The 20,619-nt window shown below is 32.6% G+C and overlaps 1 protein-coding gene across 3 annotated transcripts in view; it reads right to left on the minus strand.

Moving 5' to 3' along the window:
• The window catches only part of Sin1 (SAPK-interacting protein 1), a 135,934-nt gene that overhangs the window by 106,010 nt on the left and 9,305 nt on the right, over positions 1 to 20,619 (minus strand). For all 3 annotated transcript variants that reach the window (XM_072545255.1, XM_072545270.1, XM_072545263.1), the window contains exon 3: positions 6,809 to 7,100. In XM_072545255.1, coding sequence (XP_072401356.1) covers positions 6,809 to 7,100 — 292 coding nt within the window. The remainder of the gene's footprint in view (positions 1 to 6,808; positions 7,101 to 20,619) is intronic.

Consider the following 20,619-nt stretch of genomic DNA (forward strand, 5'->3'; position numbering starts at 1 on the left):
CCTCACGTATATATTCTGTAAGATATTCTGACAGGAGATATTATGGCAAAGAAGTATTTGAAAGAAAGGCAAGAAGATTAAGAGAAACTGGTAGTTTTCATCGTTCTTGTTTTAAACGACGTAGTAGAGGTATGACCGAAGATAATTCAATCAATGTTCTTGCGTTAATTCAACAGTAGTTGGCAAATCTCTATAGAATTAAACATACCCAAAACTACTATTCTAAGGATTTTAAAACATCACAGGTTGGTTTTTCATATTATAAAGTGAACGTTTAGGTCAGAAACTTGGAATTCCCTTTAAACTTTAGATTCAACTGTTATTTTAATATTCCGATAAAAACGGCAACACGGCGCTTTTATCCTTTTATCCATTTCTTAAAAATACTTATGCACGATTTATCTTGTGAAACAATTGTGGATTTTTCAAGATTTTTTGAGTTTTAGTAAATATAGTGGTTTCTTTTTCACTAATATTTGTTGTTGTTTTTTAGACTGCATCCTTATCATGTAGTCTCCACCAAGCTTTACATAAGAGAGATTTTGATGCAAGGCTGGATTACTGCAATTGGATGTTAGGTCTGCTAGAAGAACAACCGTATCATATCATGTCAAAGATTTTGTGGACAGAAGAGGCTACGTTTAATACTGCGGGTGGTGTTAATCTGCATAATATGCATTATTGGGCTGAAGAAAATTCGCACTGGATACATTAGGTGCAGGTTCAAGGTAAATGGAGTCTTAATGTTTGGTGTGGTATAGTTGATGGAAAGATCGTAGGTCCATATTTCTTTGATAGAACTTTAAATGGCGAAACATATTTGGATTTTCTGGAAAATCAGTTGCCTGTTTTATTGGAAGATATTTCCTTACAAACAAGAAGAGATATGATATTACAGCATGACGGGTGTCCTGCGCACTTTTCCAGACGAGTTATCCAAATAAATGGATTGGAAAGGTAAGTATATTTTCATGGCCAGCTAGATCTCCAGACTTAACATGTCCGGACTTTTATCTGTGGGGAAGATTGAAGGACTTATACTATAAATCCTCAATTTATAAGAGCGATTTCATAGTTTAAACGCCGAATATCCTTAAATTTAAATGTACACAGCTGCCCTCGAAAACTACCCGTTTTCTCAATTGCAATTTGCGTTTTCTCATAAGAAATTACAGAATATATAAAGTAGTATATTTATTTGTGCTTCTCTATAGAAGACTTGACCAGGAGTTGTACAGTGTAGCCAACTCTTGTTCACAAGTAGTAACTATGGTCATACAAAACCTGTATTCTTCCACGCAGCGATTATTACCGTCATAAAAATACCAAAAAACATGATTTTTCAATAGTAAAAATTAAGCACAAAATTTAAATGAAATAAATTTTATTTATATGTTCCGTTTCGTTAAATATTTAAATTTATAAAATAAAAATCGATATTTTAAAACATTATTTTTCAATCGTTTGGCAACTTTGGAATTAGCGAGGAAACTCCCATTTACAATTCCGACCCAAAGATAGCCGTAAAACTGTTTTTTATTATTTTATGGCAGAACAAGTGCCGATCAAGAAATCAACAATGGTTCATTTACATTGGCGTTTCTGACGGTAGTGCATGTGTTGCATTTTGTGAGTATATTTTATGTGATAAGTTTGTAAACTTATTGTTGTCAATACTGTTTTATCAATACTGTATTGTAGTATTGATAAAACTAAAGGTGTTATAGTTTGTCGTTTTATAGTAAATTTTTAGTTATATTCTGTGATTATTTGGTTTGAGTTTTATTGGAGTTTTGGTTTATAGTGCATTTTTAGTTATATTCTGTGATTATTGAAATACAATGGACGAAAAACCGAGTTGTTCCAAATGTTAACGTCCGAAGAGAAGGTAATGATACGAAACGTTTATGAAAGAATTGTCGGCAGAAAAATGACATTAAATGTTAGCCAAGCGGTCGACATTTGTAGCAGTTTAACAAAAGTATCCGTTAGCTGTATTTATCGTGTACTTAAAAATACATCGGAAAATAAAAAGCAAGAAAAAGGTAAAACTAGAGGTAGGAAAAGCATTGTTTTGGATGACGAGACAAGGAATATTATACGTCGAAAAATTCATTCATTTTATTTTCGGAGTGAAATTCCAACACTGAAAAAAATTTCTCAAGAGCTCGAAAACGATGACTTCTTACCCAAGATATCTCGTAGAGTCAGGACCATGCGCGAAATGAACTTTCCATATGTAAAACGCAACAGAAAAAGTATGCTATTAGAAAAAAATGAAATTATTCTGTGGAGAAGAAAATATTTAGAAGAAATACGCAAAATTCGCAGCACTGGACGCAAAATATATTATTTGGATGAAACCTGGATTAACGAAGGTCGTACAGTTGGAAAAGTTTGGCAAGATTTAAATGTCAAAAGTAAACGCGAAGCATTTATAGAAGGCTGGTCTACAGGATTAAAAGCTCCATCAGGAAAGGGACGGCGTTTAATCATCACCCATATAGGAAGTGATACAGGGTTCCTTGATGATGGTTTGCTTCAATTTGAGTCGAAAAAAATAGGTGATTATCATGAAGAAATGACTTCCGAAGTACCTATTTCAGCGCTGGTTTAAGAGAATCTAATTAGAATCTGGGTCTGTGGTTATTATGGACAATGCGCCATATCATAGCCGCTAGAACAATTACAGACGACGGCATGGCGGAAAGGGAGAATTCAAGAATGGCTTACAGAAAAGTGGATTGCAGATGAAGAATCAATGCTCAAAATTCAGCTACTTGACATTGCACAGTTAAGGAAAAGTGAATATCTTAAATATGCTGTGAATGAAACTGCAAAAGATTATGGTGTCAAAGTTCTGCGTCTACCACCTTATCATTGCGAACTTAATCCCATTGAACTTATCTGGGCGCAAGTGAAAGGAGAATTAGCACGCAATAACAAAACGTTCAAATTAAACAAAGTTAAGGAACTTTTGATTCAAGCAATCCTCCATGTAACTCCAAAGAAATAGGCTAAATGTATAGGCCACATAATTAAAGAAGAACATCGCATGTGGGAACTTTACACTCATGTCGAAGTTTTACTAGAGTCAATTATAATTACACCAGGTGAAGATAATGACAAAGATGGCAGCACTGCATCTTCAGATTTAGACAGCGAATAATATTTTCTAATACATAGTTTAGTAAGAACATCAGCATAAAAATCCAAAAACAAAAAAAAAACGAGAACATAGTAAGTGTGTATAGTGTTTGTGTTTAAATAGAATACTACAATGTTTGGTTACATCAAAAATTATTTTTATTTTGTTTTTATAGAATTTTATTTTGTTTTATAGGATTTTATTTGTTTTATACTGTTTAAGTGTTTTGTTCATTTTATTTAATGGGACAATATGGCTCTTGGCGAACACCCATTTAAAAAAAGTAACGCGCCACAAGACATACCTCTGGGGTGCTGTGTCCGCGAGAACCGGGTGGCATCAGTAAGCTTTCTGCAAAATTACTTGTTTTTTATAGCTTTTTGTTTGTGGCATTCTGTATTTTTAGGAGACTGTAGGTTATAAGCCACAAAATATTTATTCATAGGTTTAATTTACTGATATTTCGATCTCTATATAAAGAGATCGTTTTCAAATATACAAATGATAGATATATTTATTTTTCTATAGCTTTTTGCTTGTGGCATTCTGTATTTTTAGGGAGAATGTTGGAAATAAGCCACAATACATCTATTTACATGTTTAATTTACTGTCGTTTCGATCTCTATTCCAGAGACCGTTTTTAAAGTTATGAAAAAAAAAAAGAAAATAAATAATATAAGATTATATAAATATATAAAAATAAACAAATAAAATAAATATAACTATAATTTATATGTTTGAAAACGGTCTTTGGATATAGAGATGGAAACTTCAGTAAAAACTTGCAGATAAATATATTGTGGCCCATTTCGACCAATAATATCTAAACAATATAATATAATTAACGTTGAAATAAAAGTGATTGTACGCCACTGGATTTCCATACGTCTTTCCCCACTTCTCCGCCAGCTTCAAACGATGAATCACTCTTCCAAATAGTGGAATTATAGTATAGTGTACCAAACTCGACCAACCACGCGAGACGACATGAAACAGCGCATTATAAACGCAATAAATAGTATATCAACAGCTGAGATTGAAGCAGCTGTTGTCTACGCGCGAAAGATTACAACTTTGTGTGGACAACGATGGAAAACAATTTGAACATTTAATTGGACATTAAGTTTTAATGATCGAGATATTTGTATAATCTTTCACATATTTAATTTTAAGTTATAATAATGGGTGAGTCAATACTATACTCACTTATGTTTATGCGTTTTTATTCATATCTCGAGTGCGACAAAAGCTATCAACATGCGGTTTGCGCCATTTTGTTACGAATTTAATCCAGTTCCATTATCTTCTTCTTTGAGTGCCTCTCCTATCGGAGACTGGATATCATTAGGGCGATTCTAATTTTATTTACTGCTGTTTTGAATAATTCGTTAGTGGTACAGTCAAACCACTCTCTTAAATTTCTCATCCAGGACATTCTTCTACGGCCTGGATTTCTGCGTCCTTGAATTTTTCCTTGCATTATATTTTGTAGGAATGTGTACTTTTGTCCTCTCATCAGGTGGCCTAAGTATTCAAGTTTTCTCTTTTTTATATTTAGTATAACTTCTGGATCGTTATTTATTCTGCGTATTACCTCTTCATTTGTAATTTTATCCACTCAACTTATTTTTAGAATACGGCGGTAGCACCACATCTCAAAGCTTTCAAGATTTATAACATTCCTCTGTTTAAGAGTCCAAGCCTCAACACCGTAAAGCAAAGTACTGAATAGATAGCATTTTAACATTCTAGTTTGTAGCTGAATACTAATATCACGATTACAAAATAATTTTTTAATTTTTATAAAGGTAGACCTGGCAATTTCAATACGTCTTTTTATCTCGTGATTTTGGTCATGTGTTTCATTGATGAGGGTTCCCAAGTATTTGTATTCGCTTACTTTTTCGAGTTGGGTACCGTTTATTGCGATATTAGTTTCATGTATTGGATTCTTACTGAAGGTCATGTGGACGGCCGTAGCTCAGCGGCAAGATACTGGCTTTGTAAGCCAGAGCGCACGAGTTCGAATCTCGGCACCAACGACATTTTCATTTCTAAAAATGATACGAGCCGTTCATCGTGCTTCGAAGGGCACGTAAAGCCGTCGGTTCCCCTGGGCTAGTGTGCATCGACACTAGCTACTTGAAACAGGGTTAAAGATGCAATTGGCGCCGGATCAATCCGAAAGGATCTCCCCGGCAAAAAAAGCCATACGATATTATTATTACTGAAGGTCATATATTTGGTTTTTTTGACGTTCATTCTTATGCCGTAGTTATTACATATCTCATTCATACTTTCAACTAGATGTTGTAGATCTATTCCATTATAATTTACAATAAATAGGTGTTTCCATTAAACATTTTGAAGAAAAACATATTTTAATTTTTTCTATTTGAAAGTACCCTCTACCTATGACAATTATAACTAAATGCAACTGTTTTATAGTAGATGTAAATTAAATCATCCACACTCTTTCTAATGACACTAATTTCGTTAAAATCGGTTGATCCAAACCAAAGTTATAGGTATTTATCCACAAATACTTTCCCACTCTCCCCCACCCTTTATTTAAAAAAATAAGTACTTGAACAACTTTGTGCGGAATTTACGCCTCTTTTTAGTTTACTTATTTAACACTTGGTATAATTGGGCATATTTCACAAAAAATTGCTTTTCAAATTTTTTTTCACAGGTTACGCCCCCTAGCGGTTAACCCAGAAACTTGAAAGTTATTTCCAGAGATTTCTCTTGGCCACTCTTACTAAGGAATTTTTTCTCTTAAAGTTATAACATGAATAGTTTCTGATATATAGCCAAGAGATCGGCTTATTGGACCACCCGGTACAATACCCAATGTAGATAACTTTTTCCGAGAAACTAGCAAAGCCATATTGCTAGGAATAGTTCATTCAATAAAAATCCAACAATTAGAGATCAAATCAACCAGCATCGTGATGACAGAAGAACCGATAACCATTGAGGGGATCCATTTTGACAAAAAGATGTCCCAGATATTTCCATTTAAAAGATTGTTCCGATAAAGTTAATACCAGATCACAAAATGAAAATTGAAAAGTTAAGAATCCCAGAGACACATGGTCAAATTCAACCCTTAGAAGCAACAGATGTTCTGCCCCAGCTGTCAATAGGACTAAGCACCTCGTCCATTGCTATATTACTATTTATTTCAGGTCTGTTACTGGTTTTCATAATTAAAAAGAGGAAAAGAATTTCCAAGTTTCTCTTTGGAGAGAAGTTGCATCCTGCCCAAATCCAAATACTAGAAGAGCTGATAGCAGAGGTAAGCAAGACTTCGAGGACGAAGTCCAATCCAAAGGAGGGAGGAGAAATGTGACCGTAAGCCCCCTGACTATGAGAAGTCAGCAAAAGCCAACGACCAAAGGTATAAAAGAAGAAGGAAGTGATTATTAATTATTATTGTATCATTGAACTTTAATCATAAATTTATGTAGAATTAGTAATTGTAGTTTGTAGTGAATTGTAACCTTATTTTCAAAAATAAAGATTTTTTTTGGGAAATCTAAGTCTAATCTATATATATATATATATATATATATATATATATATATATATATATATATATATATATATATATATATATATTGCTATTAGATTTTGTTATTATAAAAGCTCACCGCTTGTATGTAATTCTCCATCTGTTTATTTTCATACGTTTTACTCTTTTCTGACACTGTCCGAGTTCTATTGAGTTCTTCTATAGTGAATAATATTGTATTATCTTCAGGAAATGAAACAGACTTTCCCGCATCTTTGTGTTCAACCAATCCAAGACAAATAAAGCCAAATTTTGAAATCGGCTCCTTAGGATCTAAACAAGGAAAGTCACTATCAACTTCCCCATCTTCTTCTGTTATATAGAGTCCATATTGGGAGGGACTTTTTAAATTAGCGGTTCCATGGCTGTAACTATAATAATTCACATGTTACGAAAATAAATAAAAGTAATTCTAAATACTAATTGGAAATATAGAAGAAGCTAAACCCCAAAAGGGGTTGTCCAGCTAATGATGATATTGTTCTGAAGCTATTTTCTTGTGGCATTTTAAATTAATTTATATTTAAATGGGAATAAGCCACAATTAAAGGTTAAAATACGTTTATTGACGTTTCAATTTCCACTTCGGAAATCGTTCTCAAAATACAAACATTAGTAAATTGATATAATGATGATATACCGCCAAGATAATAGGGAGAACTTCTGATGTTTTGGTCACTGGACCTTACATCTCTCTGAAATTGTAAAGAAAAATATTTTTACTTATTGTTTTTATTGGGAAACAGAAACAGTAAAAAATCTTAAATGTTAATTAAAAAGATCTTTTAATATGTAATGTAACTTGTAAATGTTTATATACTTGATTCACTAATCCCAGTCCCAACTGTCTAATAAATTCAGTAATCATTTTTTTACTACATTGGTTAAATTTTGACCACCTGGAAGTGGCTGGAAATTATGACAATATTAACTGTAACTTTAACACACAAAAATATTCACATGCAGTTTATTAACATGCATCCATTAAAACACAAAAGTTTAAATGTTTATTTATGACATTTTATAGTCTTTTATAGTATTTGTATTTACAAATGAAAAGTTTTTAATTAAAATTAATTACTATGCACTCCCATTAATCAGGATTATTATTTCTTCAATGAACGTCTGTAACAGTAAGGTTATTTCAGCTATTAATAGTGAGAGTTAGAAATTTTGTTGTTGTTTGTTTCCTACAATGAATCTGCCAAAAGACGCACATTGATTAAAAGTGTAGCGTAATAAATACCACTGTTAGGCTGTGGAGAAGTGTGCTTAATGGAAAATGCTCTGGTCATTGGCAACACAGTTACACAAATAAGGGTACTACGGTATGGGCTTCAGTCTGGTAGAGGTGTCTTGGTAGGGGTTCGACAGAGCTAGACTACACGAGACTCGCGAGTGAGTTAAATAAACGTAAAAGAAGAAACTTTTGTGCACCACCCCATTTTTGAAGGAATGGGGAAACCTAGTAAATACGAGAATGGATAGAAAATTAGATAAGAGCGATAACATGAAAGATATAGTGTCGAGAACGGAAAGAAAATAAGACAAAAACAACAAGAGAAAGATACAGGTGGTTACTAGACGGTAACAAAAAGAGTAGGGAAGAGTAATTATATCCCGCTGTAAACACTAAAAATACTAGATATATACATCATAAATGAAGAATAATTAATACAAATAACAAGTTGTACCTGAAAGAGATAATATTTTAAAGGGTAAACTAAATATACGGTATGAAATAAAAGAAATACGTTCGTTTTGATAACTTCAAATTAACTAAAACGCTGTGCAAAGTTCGTTACATTCTTGGATAAAAATTTGTTCAATTAACAAAGTTATTATCAAAAAAAACAACAATGAATATCTACCGAAGATCACAATCGAAATACTGTGTAGGAATAAAAAAAATAATGTTACCTTATTTAATATTGAAATTTTAAGATATTTAGATTTAAGATATTTGAGTACTCTCAAAAATAGCAAAAAAAATATCTCGGAATTTGATTCTGTTAAGGGTTAATTATATACAATTACTTATAAACAAGACAAAAATACACATATACACTTCATCTAATTTACTTACCGTTGTACGTCATCCGCGTCATAGTCCGAGAGGTCACATGATACCAACACGAAATATTTAGGCGGTAGGTGTGTTCTTTTTTAGAATCACTTTGCCGAGTACACTGGCATTACAGCCACTAGGCATATTTTATTATATACACGTAGAAATAATATTTAAAGCTTTCTATTAATGTTAACTTAAAGAAATACACAATAATATATTTCATTTAATTTGTATAAATGGATTATAAAGCGTTTTTATGAAGAACATTTGTTCGGAACACACTGTAACTGTAATCGAACGAAGGTGATATTTTGGCATACATTGGTAACACCTATTTGACAGTTGCGTAGTTGACTAATGTTAATAAGTAATGAAAAAAGTGTTGATTTTGTTTAAGTATTCCATTTCACATCTTTATACGACGCATACAAGCGGCTCTAATTGTTTTTAACAAGATTATTTTTTAACTCTTGTTTTATTTCTGTTTATTTACATTAAATATTAATTTGTTTTGTTGTATAATCCACTTTTGCAATAATTATGTTACCTATTTGATTTAAAATAGATTCAGGATATTTTTATACTTTGGCAACTATGTCAACTTCGATCTCTGTCAAAGATAATGACGTGCAACGGTAAGTAAATTAGATTGACTGTACTTATATAGTATTTTTCATATAAAAGTGCGTGCACGTCCCAATTTATATAAAGTGACGTCACTTATATTTAAAATTTAGAAACCCATACGGAACTGCTCGATCTTTCATAGGCGTCAACATGGTATAATAATCAGAAAAATGTAATCATCATTATATTGGGAATTTTAGAATTATATTGATTAAATAACCAAAAACATTTGTTATTATTAATAATATAAATTTTATGAAATACCTCCTTAAGTCTAATATTCCACAAAATAATAATTTTAATTAAATATATTAGATAATTGTACGCAACTGATATGGGAATACTTCAAATTTTTTGACAGTTCAGCGTGTGGCAAAAAGTTTTGCCGCTTTTTTAGAGTAAGAATTTTGTTTATGTTTTGATTTCTTACACAATTTGATCATAGTATATTATATATTAGTAAATTGTATTTATAAATACATATTAAATTTAAATTAATAGCTTTAAAAACTAATTATTGTTGTGTATTGTGATTGTGCTATGCCAAAACAACTAAATAGTCTGTAGAAAGCTGATAAGCTTTCATATAAGATAGATTATTTTGAACAAGAATAATGGCGGGACGTTTTTACTATTAATGCTCTAAATAGAGGTAAGTTTAAAATTTAGAATATATAATTTTGTATTAAAATGTTTTCTTATGTATTTTAGTGTGTTGCAGTAGTCTTAAAACTAAGTGTATTTACTGTTATATAATATAATAGTTTGACAAATAGTTGACATTTTAAAAATTCCTCACTTACTAACTATTCCGATGTTTTGGCAACGCTGTGGGGTTCTGACGTCGTAAATCTTGAATGACGTGCACGCATTTTTATATGAAAAATACTATACAGTAAATAATATTAACAATTATTCTTCGGCTTTTTATCACCGTACTTATATTATCAATTGTCCATTGTTAAAGGGAAAACTTTACTACATTATAAGACGATAAATCACTAAACTGTAGTCAGTAATATCTCTGATAATAAAACTTTCGGCTTTTGATTGATTTGAGATGAAACCTAAAAATACAATGCATCACTAGGCATTAATACCTAGTTTATATTAAAAAAAAAAAAAAAATTATTAATGAACTAAAAAATATTATAAAAATCTTAGAAATTGTTTAGTATCTTTATATTCTGTGTATTCATTATTTCTATTTTATTGGAAGTGGATCCTACTAATTTATTCTCTGAAGTACGGACCATTACTTTGTTTACATATTTGTATACTAACCTATAAAACGTTATTCCTGAAGTTTTTTTATCAACATTGCTACTGCTACTGCAACTAGGTTGAGAACACGAAACTATTATTATGCGCTATCACAATATAATATTACAGTTACTATAAAAGTTGTAGCATTTTATTTTGAAGTCCCCTCGTATATGTGTTAATTGAAATCCCCTTATATATGCATTAGAATAACGAAGAATTTTTTCAATGTTTCTTAGTTCGTATCCTTCAATTTAAAACCCATATAATCTTTCGTTCTTTCTTTAGGTCGCCGCCGCCGATAATGAATCATTTTATTGTTTATTTATGTCACAGGCGCAAATTCTTCGATGTTTCTTTGTTCAAACCGCCCGATATTGCGTTTTCAAATTAATCTACGTCTTAATTTCCGTTGTGTTTAGTTTATATCATAAGTGCTTTGTTTGTTCTAAGTTTTGTGAGCAATTTTTTTAGATAATTTCGTCACTCTCAGTGGAGCCGCTGTTAGAGGCAGTGGTTTCGGTGTTAGTCCGAATTTTTCTTTTAATTCGTAATGTTTTTTTTTTGTTTTTTTCGTCTTTTGTCATGCGAAAATGTGCAGTATAGTAGCAGTGTTGAGTTTTAAGTGCAGTTGATGAGGTTGACAGAGATAACGGAAGAATGAAGACGTTTTAGAGGTCAGTCAAAAAGAAAACCGGCAAATATGTTAGAGAAGTGGTATTTTACTCAAGTAATGTGTTTATAAAGATATCAACATTTCCATTGTCCAGTTTTTAAGAAGCGTTTACATGGTGTGTCCAATGTGCCAGTTTCCACCTTAAACCTCAATGTCCTAAGCAGCCGTTTAGGGATATTTCTTTTACAGTTTGAAGATGTAGTTTTTTGTTCCAGTTATTGAAAGTTATACAGTGAAACTCAGGTAACTTTTTTTGTGATCAGATTTTAAAAGTAAAGCAGACATTTTTTAAATAAACGTAATAATTGCTTTCATACAAAAAACATTGTAATATTTAAAGTTGTAAATTTTATGGTTTGACTTTTAGCTGTCATTTTATTTGTTCAGTTTTGTTTTAAATTTAGTATTAACCTATGACAGTTAGCACTTTTTTTTGACATTTGGTAAATACCTAATCATATTTGAGATTTTGTTTTTGTTTTTTAAAGAAGGTTAACCACTGTGCATAGTTTCACTTAAAAAGATTTTTTTTTTTGTAATAATTTATTTCTGCTACAAATTGTCGCCCATTAACAATTGTAAGTTTTTTCTGTATTTTTTTTAATTGTGACTATTAATATAGTGTTTTTATGTTCTCTATGTTTTGTAACTGTTTGTGGTGACACAAAAATAAATGTTAAATTTTGTTTCTTAACATTTGTTTATTTTTTTAACTAACCCTTTTTGAGTTTAATTTGAAAAAGATTTTGAATGTTTTGCATCTCTGATAATTATATCTCCAGTTACAACTAGCTGGTTGTAATAGGTATAATTAGGCACCTCAAGTGGCGCCCTATATTAAATTTCTTGAGGTGTTTCCTGTTTCGTTTTTGTTTGTTCCAAGAGATTAATGACCCTTTATTTCATTTTACTGTAGTTGCCCCAATCCAAACCCCCTTGTCTTTTACTTATCCACGACCCCAGCTCTCCTACCAAAGACTGAGTGCCCGTTCGCACAAGTAGCGATTATTTTGCTTACCCTTCTCCACCCCCATAGTTTCTCTTCCCTCAATTTTCTACCCCTTGTATTAATACTTCTATGGTAGGCAAAATATTTCGTTACAAAAATGGCGCCCAACGTGGGCATTTTTTAGATTTGAGTCCCTTTTCCCGAAGCCAGATATCTTTTTCAATTCTTCCCCGAGTTTTTCTGCCATGTATATGAAACTCTGTCTTCCAGATAGTGCCCAGAGTGTCCCACAAACAGTTTGTTCATGTATTTGTATTAATATATGTATTTTGTATCAACATATGTATTGTTGTTTGATTTTTCTATGTAATGTACTGAAAATTTTTATATATGTATTTTATGTGTATTGGTAAATGAAAGCAAATATTTTGAGATTGAATTTTAAATGAAGTATTGATATTGATTTGATTTTTAAAAGTTTATTAACAGTAACAAATAATACCGTTATTGTTGCATTTATTTTTAATTGATTTGACATTCTTTACAGAATAATCGGTTTTTGTAATTTCAGTTTGTTCGGTCATTTTGAGTAGATGTTTATATTGTTCGAGTGACTTTTCTTTGAGCTGATGAGTATAGTTGAGTTATGCCGTTTGTCCCTTGTTTTTCATTGTTTCCTTCTAGGCCCTCTCTGACGGCGTTTATGTTATGCCACGGGTAAGTAGGAGATTGTGAAAGAGAAGTAGTTCCCAGTGTCCCATGTTGTTCCCTAATTAACCCTCTTTGACAGTGTTTTTGTAATGCCACGGGTTAATAGGAGATTGTGTCCCCAGAGTCCCCTTTTGTGTTTCCTGTCTTGTATCTGAATGACCACAAGTGTATACTTGTGATCGGAGGTGCTGTTTAGTTTTGACTAGGAGCAGTCTCATTTAGTTTTCAGAACAAGAGCAAGGTGTTTTATTTTGTGTAGCTCACTCAAAAGTCAAGTTTTCAATATTATTAGTTGTTTTGTCCCCCTTGTATGTGTAGTTTATCGAGTCTGTTGTTTTGTGTTCCCCTGTGTATGTAGTTAATTGAGTTTGTATGTTTTAAACCATTTTTTTAGTTACATTGTGTATTTGCTTTCATTCATACATTGTTTTAGTATTTTTGTATCCCCCTGTATGTGTATTTCATTGAGTCGGTTTGTTTTGAACCATTTTTCTAGTTAAATTGTGTATTTGCTTTCATCCAAACATTGTTTTAATATTTTTGTCCTCCCCTGTATATGTAGTTCATTGAGTTTGTTTTGTTTTGAACTATTTTTTTTTCAGTTATGTTGTGTATTTGTTTTATCCAATTGTTCGTTGAATTAATGTATCCCAAGTCCACTGCTACTATTTTAGAATTTTTTTCAAAGGTTTTATATTCGTTATTTATGTTGTCTTTGAGGTAGAATATTTCCGTCTATTTTGTGAGATCCTAATACGTATTTAGAATGATATAATCATTCGCTAATGCTTGCCATGCATTTTCTTATTGTCGGTATTTTAAATAATGTGAACGATATTAGTTTTGTTTATTTCCAGTACGTCTTAAAGTAAACATCTCATAAATGTGAGAAACGGATTTTGTTTATGTCCATAAATTAATTCGTATCTAAACGATGGATTTCTTTGAAGTGTTCAGTCATTTATTTCGTCTCCATTTTAAGTGTAGACATTTGTTGCCTTTTTAAATCAGCAGATATTTTGATGACCCAATTTCCGTACGAAAAAATATTTCAAATATTTTCGTGAAAGATTTCATAGCACGGGTGCTGTGATGAAAATTTTTAATCTCCAAGAAAACTATTTACAGTCCATGTTAGTTTCGTGTGTCCCCGTGTTTTTCCCTGGTTCTTTTTTGTGTATAAGTAGGAGGAAATAATGATACGACTTCGCTTGTCCATGGCTAAGGCCGATTTGTTAGTGACAAAGCGAAGTATTGTTATTTTCCTTCTGTCTGTTAGTTCCGTGTGTCCATGTGTTTTTCCCTGGTTCTTTTTTGTGTATAAGTAGGAGGAAATAATGATACGACTTCGCTTGTCCATGGCTAAGGCCGATTTGTTAGTGACAAAGCGAAGTATTGTTATTTTCCTTCTGTCTGTTAGTTCCGTGTGTCCCCATGTTTTTCCCTAGTTCTTTTTTGTGTTAAAAGGAGAGGAAAGTGATGATACGACTTCGTGTATTCCTGGCTAAGGCCGATTTGTTGAGAATATATAGCGGAAGTATTGTTATGTTTCCTTCTGTCAGTTAGTTTTGTGTCTTTTCGTGTCTTTGTGTGGTCAGATGTTGTAGTAGAGTTATGTTGATGATCTGAAATGTATTAGTTTGTGTTTGAGTATTATGTTTTTGAAATATCATATAGGACGTACAGGCGTGACCTGGATTTGTGTATCCTTGGATATTTCTGTTGTTGTGTAAGACTGCGTAGCAGCATCCCCTTTCCGTGAATTATTAGAAAGGATAAGCCTTTCTATGTGTTGAAGTAAGACTATTGGCCTAGTCCCAATAGCATTCCTTCTTGTTATAGAGTTTGTGATGAGTGAGATGATTTGGCAGAAGCGGAGGTACAAATACTTGCATTGTCCATTGAGACGTTTTGATTGCTAAGGTGAAAGTACCTGGCCGTTTATCGTGAAAATATTTTGTATGTCGATTGTGAGACCATGTTCGTGAAAGATCTAAAGTATTTTTATTACTACTGTTAAATGACCCACTTAGAATTTCCCAGTGTATTGTTGTAACCCTTTTCGAGTTTTGTTGAAGAATGATGAACATTTATTTGTGATTTGTATGACGATGTTGTATCCAATTATTATCCGTGAAATGATGAGGTTTATTTCTTGATTGCCCCTTTATTCCCTTTCCAGACTATGTCTTTGACCTTATTAGTTGTCACGAGAGGAACGGCTAGGGCGATGAGTTTTGGATTCGTCCGCCCGGTGACCTGTTGAGCTTCTAAGGAAGATAAGCATTAGTTTTTGCCTTGTATATATATATATATATATATATATATATATATATATATATATATATATATATATATATATATATATTCTTCTTCTTTTCCCTCCTTGCCATTGAGTTTGAGATTTGTGTACCCAGTTGGAAGTTTTATTATTGATGACGGACTGTAATGATTTTTTTTTCTTTTGGAAGATTGTAGTGATTCTTATGTCCCCTTGGAGATGTTAGTGATGTTTCAGTTCTTTTGAAGTGTTTTCGTAACTTTTTTTGTTTTCTTTGGAAAACTGTTACGATTTTTTTGTTCCTTTGGAAATATTAGTTTGAGACTGAACTAGTTGTGTATCGATTATGGTTTGTATGCCATGTGCCCCTTTTCTTCTTCTTTTCCAAGATTGTGTATTAGCGTTTTGGATTTATTTTCTTCTTTTGTCCTTTTGGGAGTTTCCTGACTTGGAAATTTTTCGCTGTGTCGACCCCGGAGGATATTCCTATGGAACTATTGGCCATCCTGTTTTTTTTTTCATTTGTGTAGTTTGATTTTCAACAAGGTGTTGGAAAATCAGTGGTTGACTGTCAGAGTCAACTTTGTTATTGTTTTTTTGATGCTATTTTGGTTATCTACCTAGTGGATAACCATAGCGAAGCTTGCTTAAGCTGTGTTGTTGGCCACCCGCCTTTGCTGAGCTGGAAGCACCCCTCTTTTCGCTCCCAGAAACTTCAGCACTGGTCTGTTCCACGTTTTTGGTTAGGCTAGAGCCATTTTTATAGAAATCTGCCATTGTTTCGTTGTGCTTGAGAGCCAACGAACTGTACCTGGTGCCGATTCATCAAATCGAGCATCCAGTTTTATTTTGAGTGTTATTATGTTAGTACCATAGACAGTTATGATGAGTAGTTTTTGTTATGATTTTTGTTTTGTTCGATCCCCTGAGGTCATGATGTATTGTTGCAATAGTTGGAAAATGCTACTGTTGTGCCAACCTGATTTTTGTTTGCCCTAATCGAAAACTTTTCCTGTTTGTCCAGTTTTCGCTCTTACGTGGGGGTATTGTAGCATTTTATTTTGAAGTCCCCTCGTATATGTGTTAATTGAAATCCCCTTATATATGCATTAGAATAACGAAGAATTTTTTCAATGTTTCTTAGTTCGTATCCTTCAATTTAAAACCCATATAATCTTTCGTTCTTTCTTTAGGTCGCCGCCGCCGATAATGAATCATTTTATTGTTTATTTATGTCACAGGCGCAAATTCTTCGATGTTTCTTTGTTCAAACCGCCCGATATTGCGTTTTCAAATTAATCTACGTCTTAATTTCCGTTGTGTTTAGTTTATACCATAAGTGCTTTGTTTGTTCTAAGTTTTGTGAGCAATTTTTTTAGATAATTTCGTCACTCTCAGTGGAGCCGCTGTTAGAGGCAGTGGTTTCGGTGTTAGTCCGAATTTTTCTTTTAATTCGTAATGTTTTTTTTTTTGTTTTTTTCGTCTTTTGTCATGCGAAAATGTGCAGTATAGTAGCAGTGTTGAGTTTTAAGTGCAGTTGATGAGGTTGACAGAGATAACGGAAGAATGAAGACGTTTTAGAGGTCAGTCAAAAAGAAAACCGGCAAATATGTTAGAGAAGTGGTATTTTACTCAAGTAATGTGTTTATAAAGATATCAACATTTCCATTGTCCAGTTTTTAAGAAGCGTTTACATGGTGTGTCCAATGTGCCAGTTTCCACCTTAAACCTCAATGTCCTAAGCAGCCGTTTAGGGATATTTCTTTTACAGTTTGAAGATGTAGTTTTTTGTTCCAGTTATTGAAAGTTATACAGTGAAACTCAGGTAACTTTTTTTGTGATCAGATTTTAAAAGTAAAGCAGACATTTTTTAAATAAACGTAATAATTGCTTTCATACAAAAAACATTGTAATATTTAAAGTTGTAAATTTTATGGTTTGACTTTTAGCTGTCATTTTATTTGTTCAGTTTTGTTTTAAATTTAGTATTAACCTATGACAGTTAGCACTTTTTTTTGACATTTGGTAAATACCTAATCATATTTGAGATTTTGTTTTTGTTTTTTAAAGAAGGTTAACCACTGTGCATAGTTTCACTTAAAAAGATATTTTTTTATTTGTAATAATTTATTTCTGCTACAAATTGTCGCCCATTAACAATTGTAAGTTTTTTCTGTATTTTTTTTAATTGTGACTATTAATATAGTGTTTTTATGTTCTCTATGTTTTGTAACTGTTTGTGGTGACACAAAAATAAATGTTAAATTTTGTTTCTTAACATTTGTTTATTTTTTTAACTAACCCTTTTTGAGTTTAATTTGAAAAAGATTTTGAATGTTTTGCATCTCTGATAATTATATCTCCAGTTACAACTAGCTGGTTGTAATAGGTATAATTAGGCACCTCAAGTGGCGCCCTATATTAAATTTCTTGAGGTGTTTCCTGTTTCGTTTTGTTTTTGTTTGTTCCAAGAGATTAATGACCCTTTATTTCATTTTACTGTAGTTGCCCCAATCCAAACCCCCTTGTCTTTTACTTATCCACGACCCCAGCTCTCCTACCAAAGCCTGAGTGCCCGTTCGCACAAGTAGCGATTATTTTGCTTACCCTTCTCCACCCCCATAGTTTCTCTTCCCTCAATTTTCTACTCCTTGTATTAATACTTCTATGGTAGGCAAAATATTTCGTTACAAAGTGTTATAACATCATCATCATCATCATCTTGGTGCTACAGCCCTTAGAGGGCCTCGACCTTCTCAAGCTTTCTACGCCATTCTGTTCTGTCCCTTGCTTGCATTTTCCAGTTGCCGACTCCGATCTTCTCCGCATCCTGTGTTACCCCATCCATCCACCTCAGCTTTGGTCTACCCCGTCTTCTAATTCCCCCGACTTGCGGTGTTAGAATCTTTTTTATCATGTTCGATTCAGGGGCCCGGGCTACATGTCCTGCCCACTGCAGGCGGTTTCGCTTAATTATAGTGATAATATCTTTACCACCAAACGTATGCTTGTAGATATTCTGCAGTTCAAAGTTATATCTACGCCTCCATATTCCGTTCTCACAGACCGCTCCGAATATCTTGCGTAGCACCTTTCTTTCAAAAATGGATAGAGCGGATTCATCTGTTTTCGTTAGCGTCCATGCCTCTGATCCATATGTGAGAACGGGGACTATCAGTGTTCTATACAGCCTTATACGATTTTTTTTGAGACAGACGTTTGTTAGCTAAGTACTTTGATAGATCATGATAACACCTGTTTGCAATTATTATTCGCCTTTTTATTTCCTCAGATGTGTTATTATTGGGGTTAACCGGTGTCCCTAGATATATGAACTCTTTGACTGCTTCGAAGTTTTGGTCCTTGATGATTAAATTTGTGTCAACATTTCCAGCTCTTGTGTTTTTGTTAGTCGCCATGAATTTGGTTTTATTTTGATTTATCTGTAACCCCATTCGTTCTGCTGCTGCTACTAGCTCGGTTAGGATTTCCGCAGTTCTCGCCCTAGTTCTTGTTATAATGTCCACGTCGTCTGCATATGCTAGAATTTGGACTGATCTATTAAATATTGTTCCCCTGCTATCTAAGTTAGCGTCTCGTACAACTTTTTCTAAGGCGACATTAAAAAGCTGACACGACAGCGCATCTCCCTGCCTTAACCCCCTATGTATTTGAAATGGGGTTGACGAGTCGTTTTGAATTTTTACTGCTGATAGCATCTTCGCTGTTATAACCAAACGTAAATAATCTTACACGATCTGACGCAACGATCATACCAATATGGCCGAAGTGAGGTCGTTTTTAGTCACGTGATCCTCTGTCCATAGATTCTAACTCGATGGGTACAATGAATACAAAGTATGATATTATTGCGCATGACATTTGACAGCTGAGTCAGGTGTGTGACGTAGCAAAGATCCCTCAGGTCCGTTATTTGTAATGATAATTAAACAACTTTTTGACATTGTAGCAATTTGCCGCGTTTTTCCCTCAGTTAAAGCATTATAGTGCCTTGAAAAGTACCTATGGTGTTAAGTTGCTGTTTAGTTTATTATAGTGTATAGTAGTTTTTTTTGTAAAACAGTACAGGTGAATCTTACCTCTGTCATGTTGGTATATTTTTGAATGTTTGTTTCAAAATTATGTTATGCTAAAAATGGGTGTTTTCAGAAACGTTTGGATAAACTGCGTGATGTGCAAAGTTATGCTACTAGAAATAACTTCAATATATATCTTTCGTTTTATAGATTAATGAAGACCTAGAACTTATATGAATATATCAACTTGAAAGTTTTACAACCTATTACTGTAAAATTTTTTGGAATTTTTATAGACATCAACCTTAAATAGTCCCTTTATATCGATTTGTTAAATAAGAAACTAGCCTCAGCCTGCTATGCAATAAGATCTGTTTCGAAGAAAATCAATTTAGCATCTTCCAAAATAACACACTTTTCTTTGATCGAGTCTCATCTTCAATATGGTCTTCCTTTTTTGAGTTCTAGTACAGCCCAATCTGATGTTATTTTTAAATTACAAAAAAGAGCAATATGGTATCTGTCTCACAAGAACAACACATTGCAGAAGCTACTTAAAAATCAAGGGATTTTTAACTCTTTCCTCCTTTATATTTTAGAAACTATTTGCTTAATTCGTAAACACCTACATGTTTTTCCAACAAGACCTTATCATGACTATTCCACCAAAAATTTAACCCTTGATGTTTATTTACTGATACTCTATACTTAGTAATAAAATCTAGGAACATGATTAGTTTAATGTACCCAACATAACCAAACTTATACAGTGTATCCGTAAAGTAGGGAATAAATTCGATATTTCCTAAATGAAAAGCATTTTTAAATAAATCTAAAACACGTAGATTTTTAAATTTAATGTTCTACATTTTACAATAAAATTTCATTATACAAGGTGATACACATTAGTAATGACGCCATCGGCTCTTTTTTTAAATGTAACACCCTGTATTTTAGGACATTTTTAGATCGATAAAAATGAGCTGATTTCAAAAAAGTATAATGCTCGGGTCTAATGAATATAATTTGAAAGATATGCGCTTAGAAAATAAATTATTTATTATCAATTGCAAAAAAGTAGCCTACTTCTAGTTTTTGGTAAACTGTAATTATTTTTAGTAACGTTCAATAACAATTACGGAGTACAATAATTGTATTAATTCGTAGATGTTCTGTATTATTGCTTAGAATTAATTTTAATTAGAAATAAATTTGAGTGTAAAGCAAAGAATTGAAATACTCTATAAAAATGAACTGATTCCAAAAAAGTATAAT

Source organism: Diabrotica undecimpunctata, chromosome 1 (assembly GCF_040954645.1).
Source record: "Diabrotica undecimpunctata isolate CICGRU chromosome 1, icDiaUnde3, whole genome shotgun sequence".
NCBI classification, from domain to species: Eukaryota; Metazoa; Arthropoda; class Insecta; order Coleoptera; family Chrysomelidae; genus Diabrotica; species Diabrotica undecimpunctata.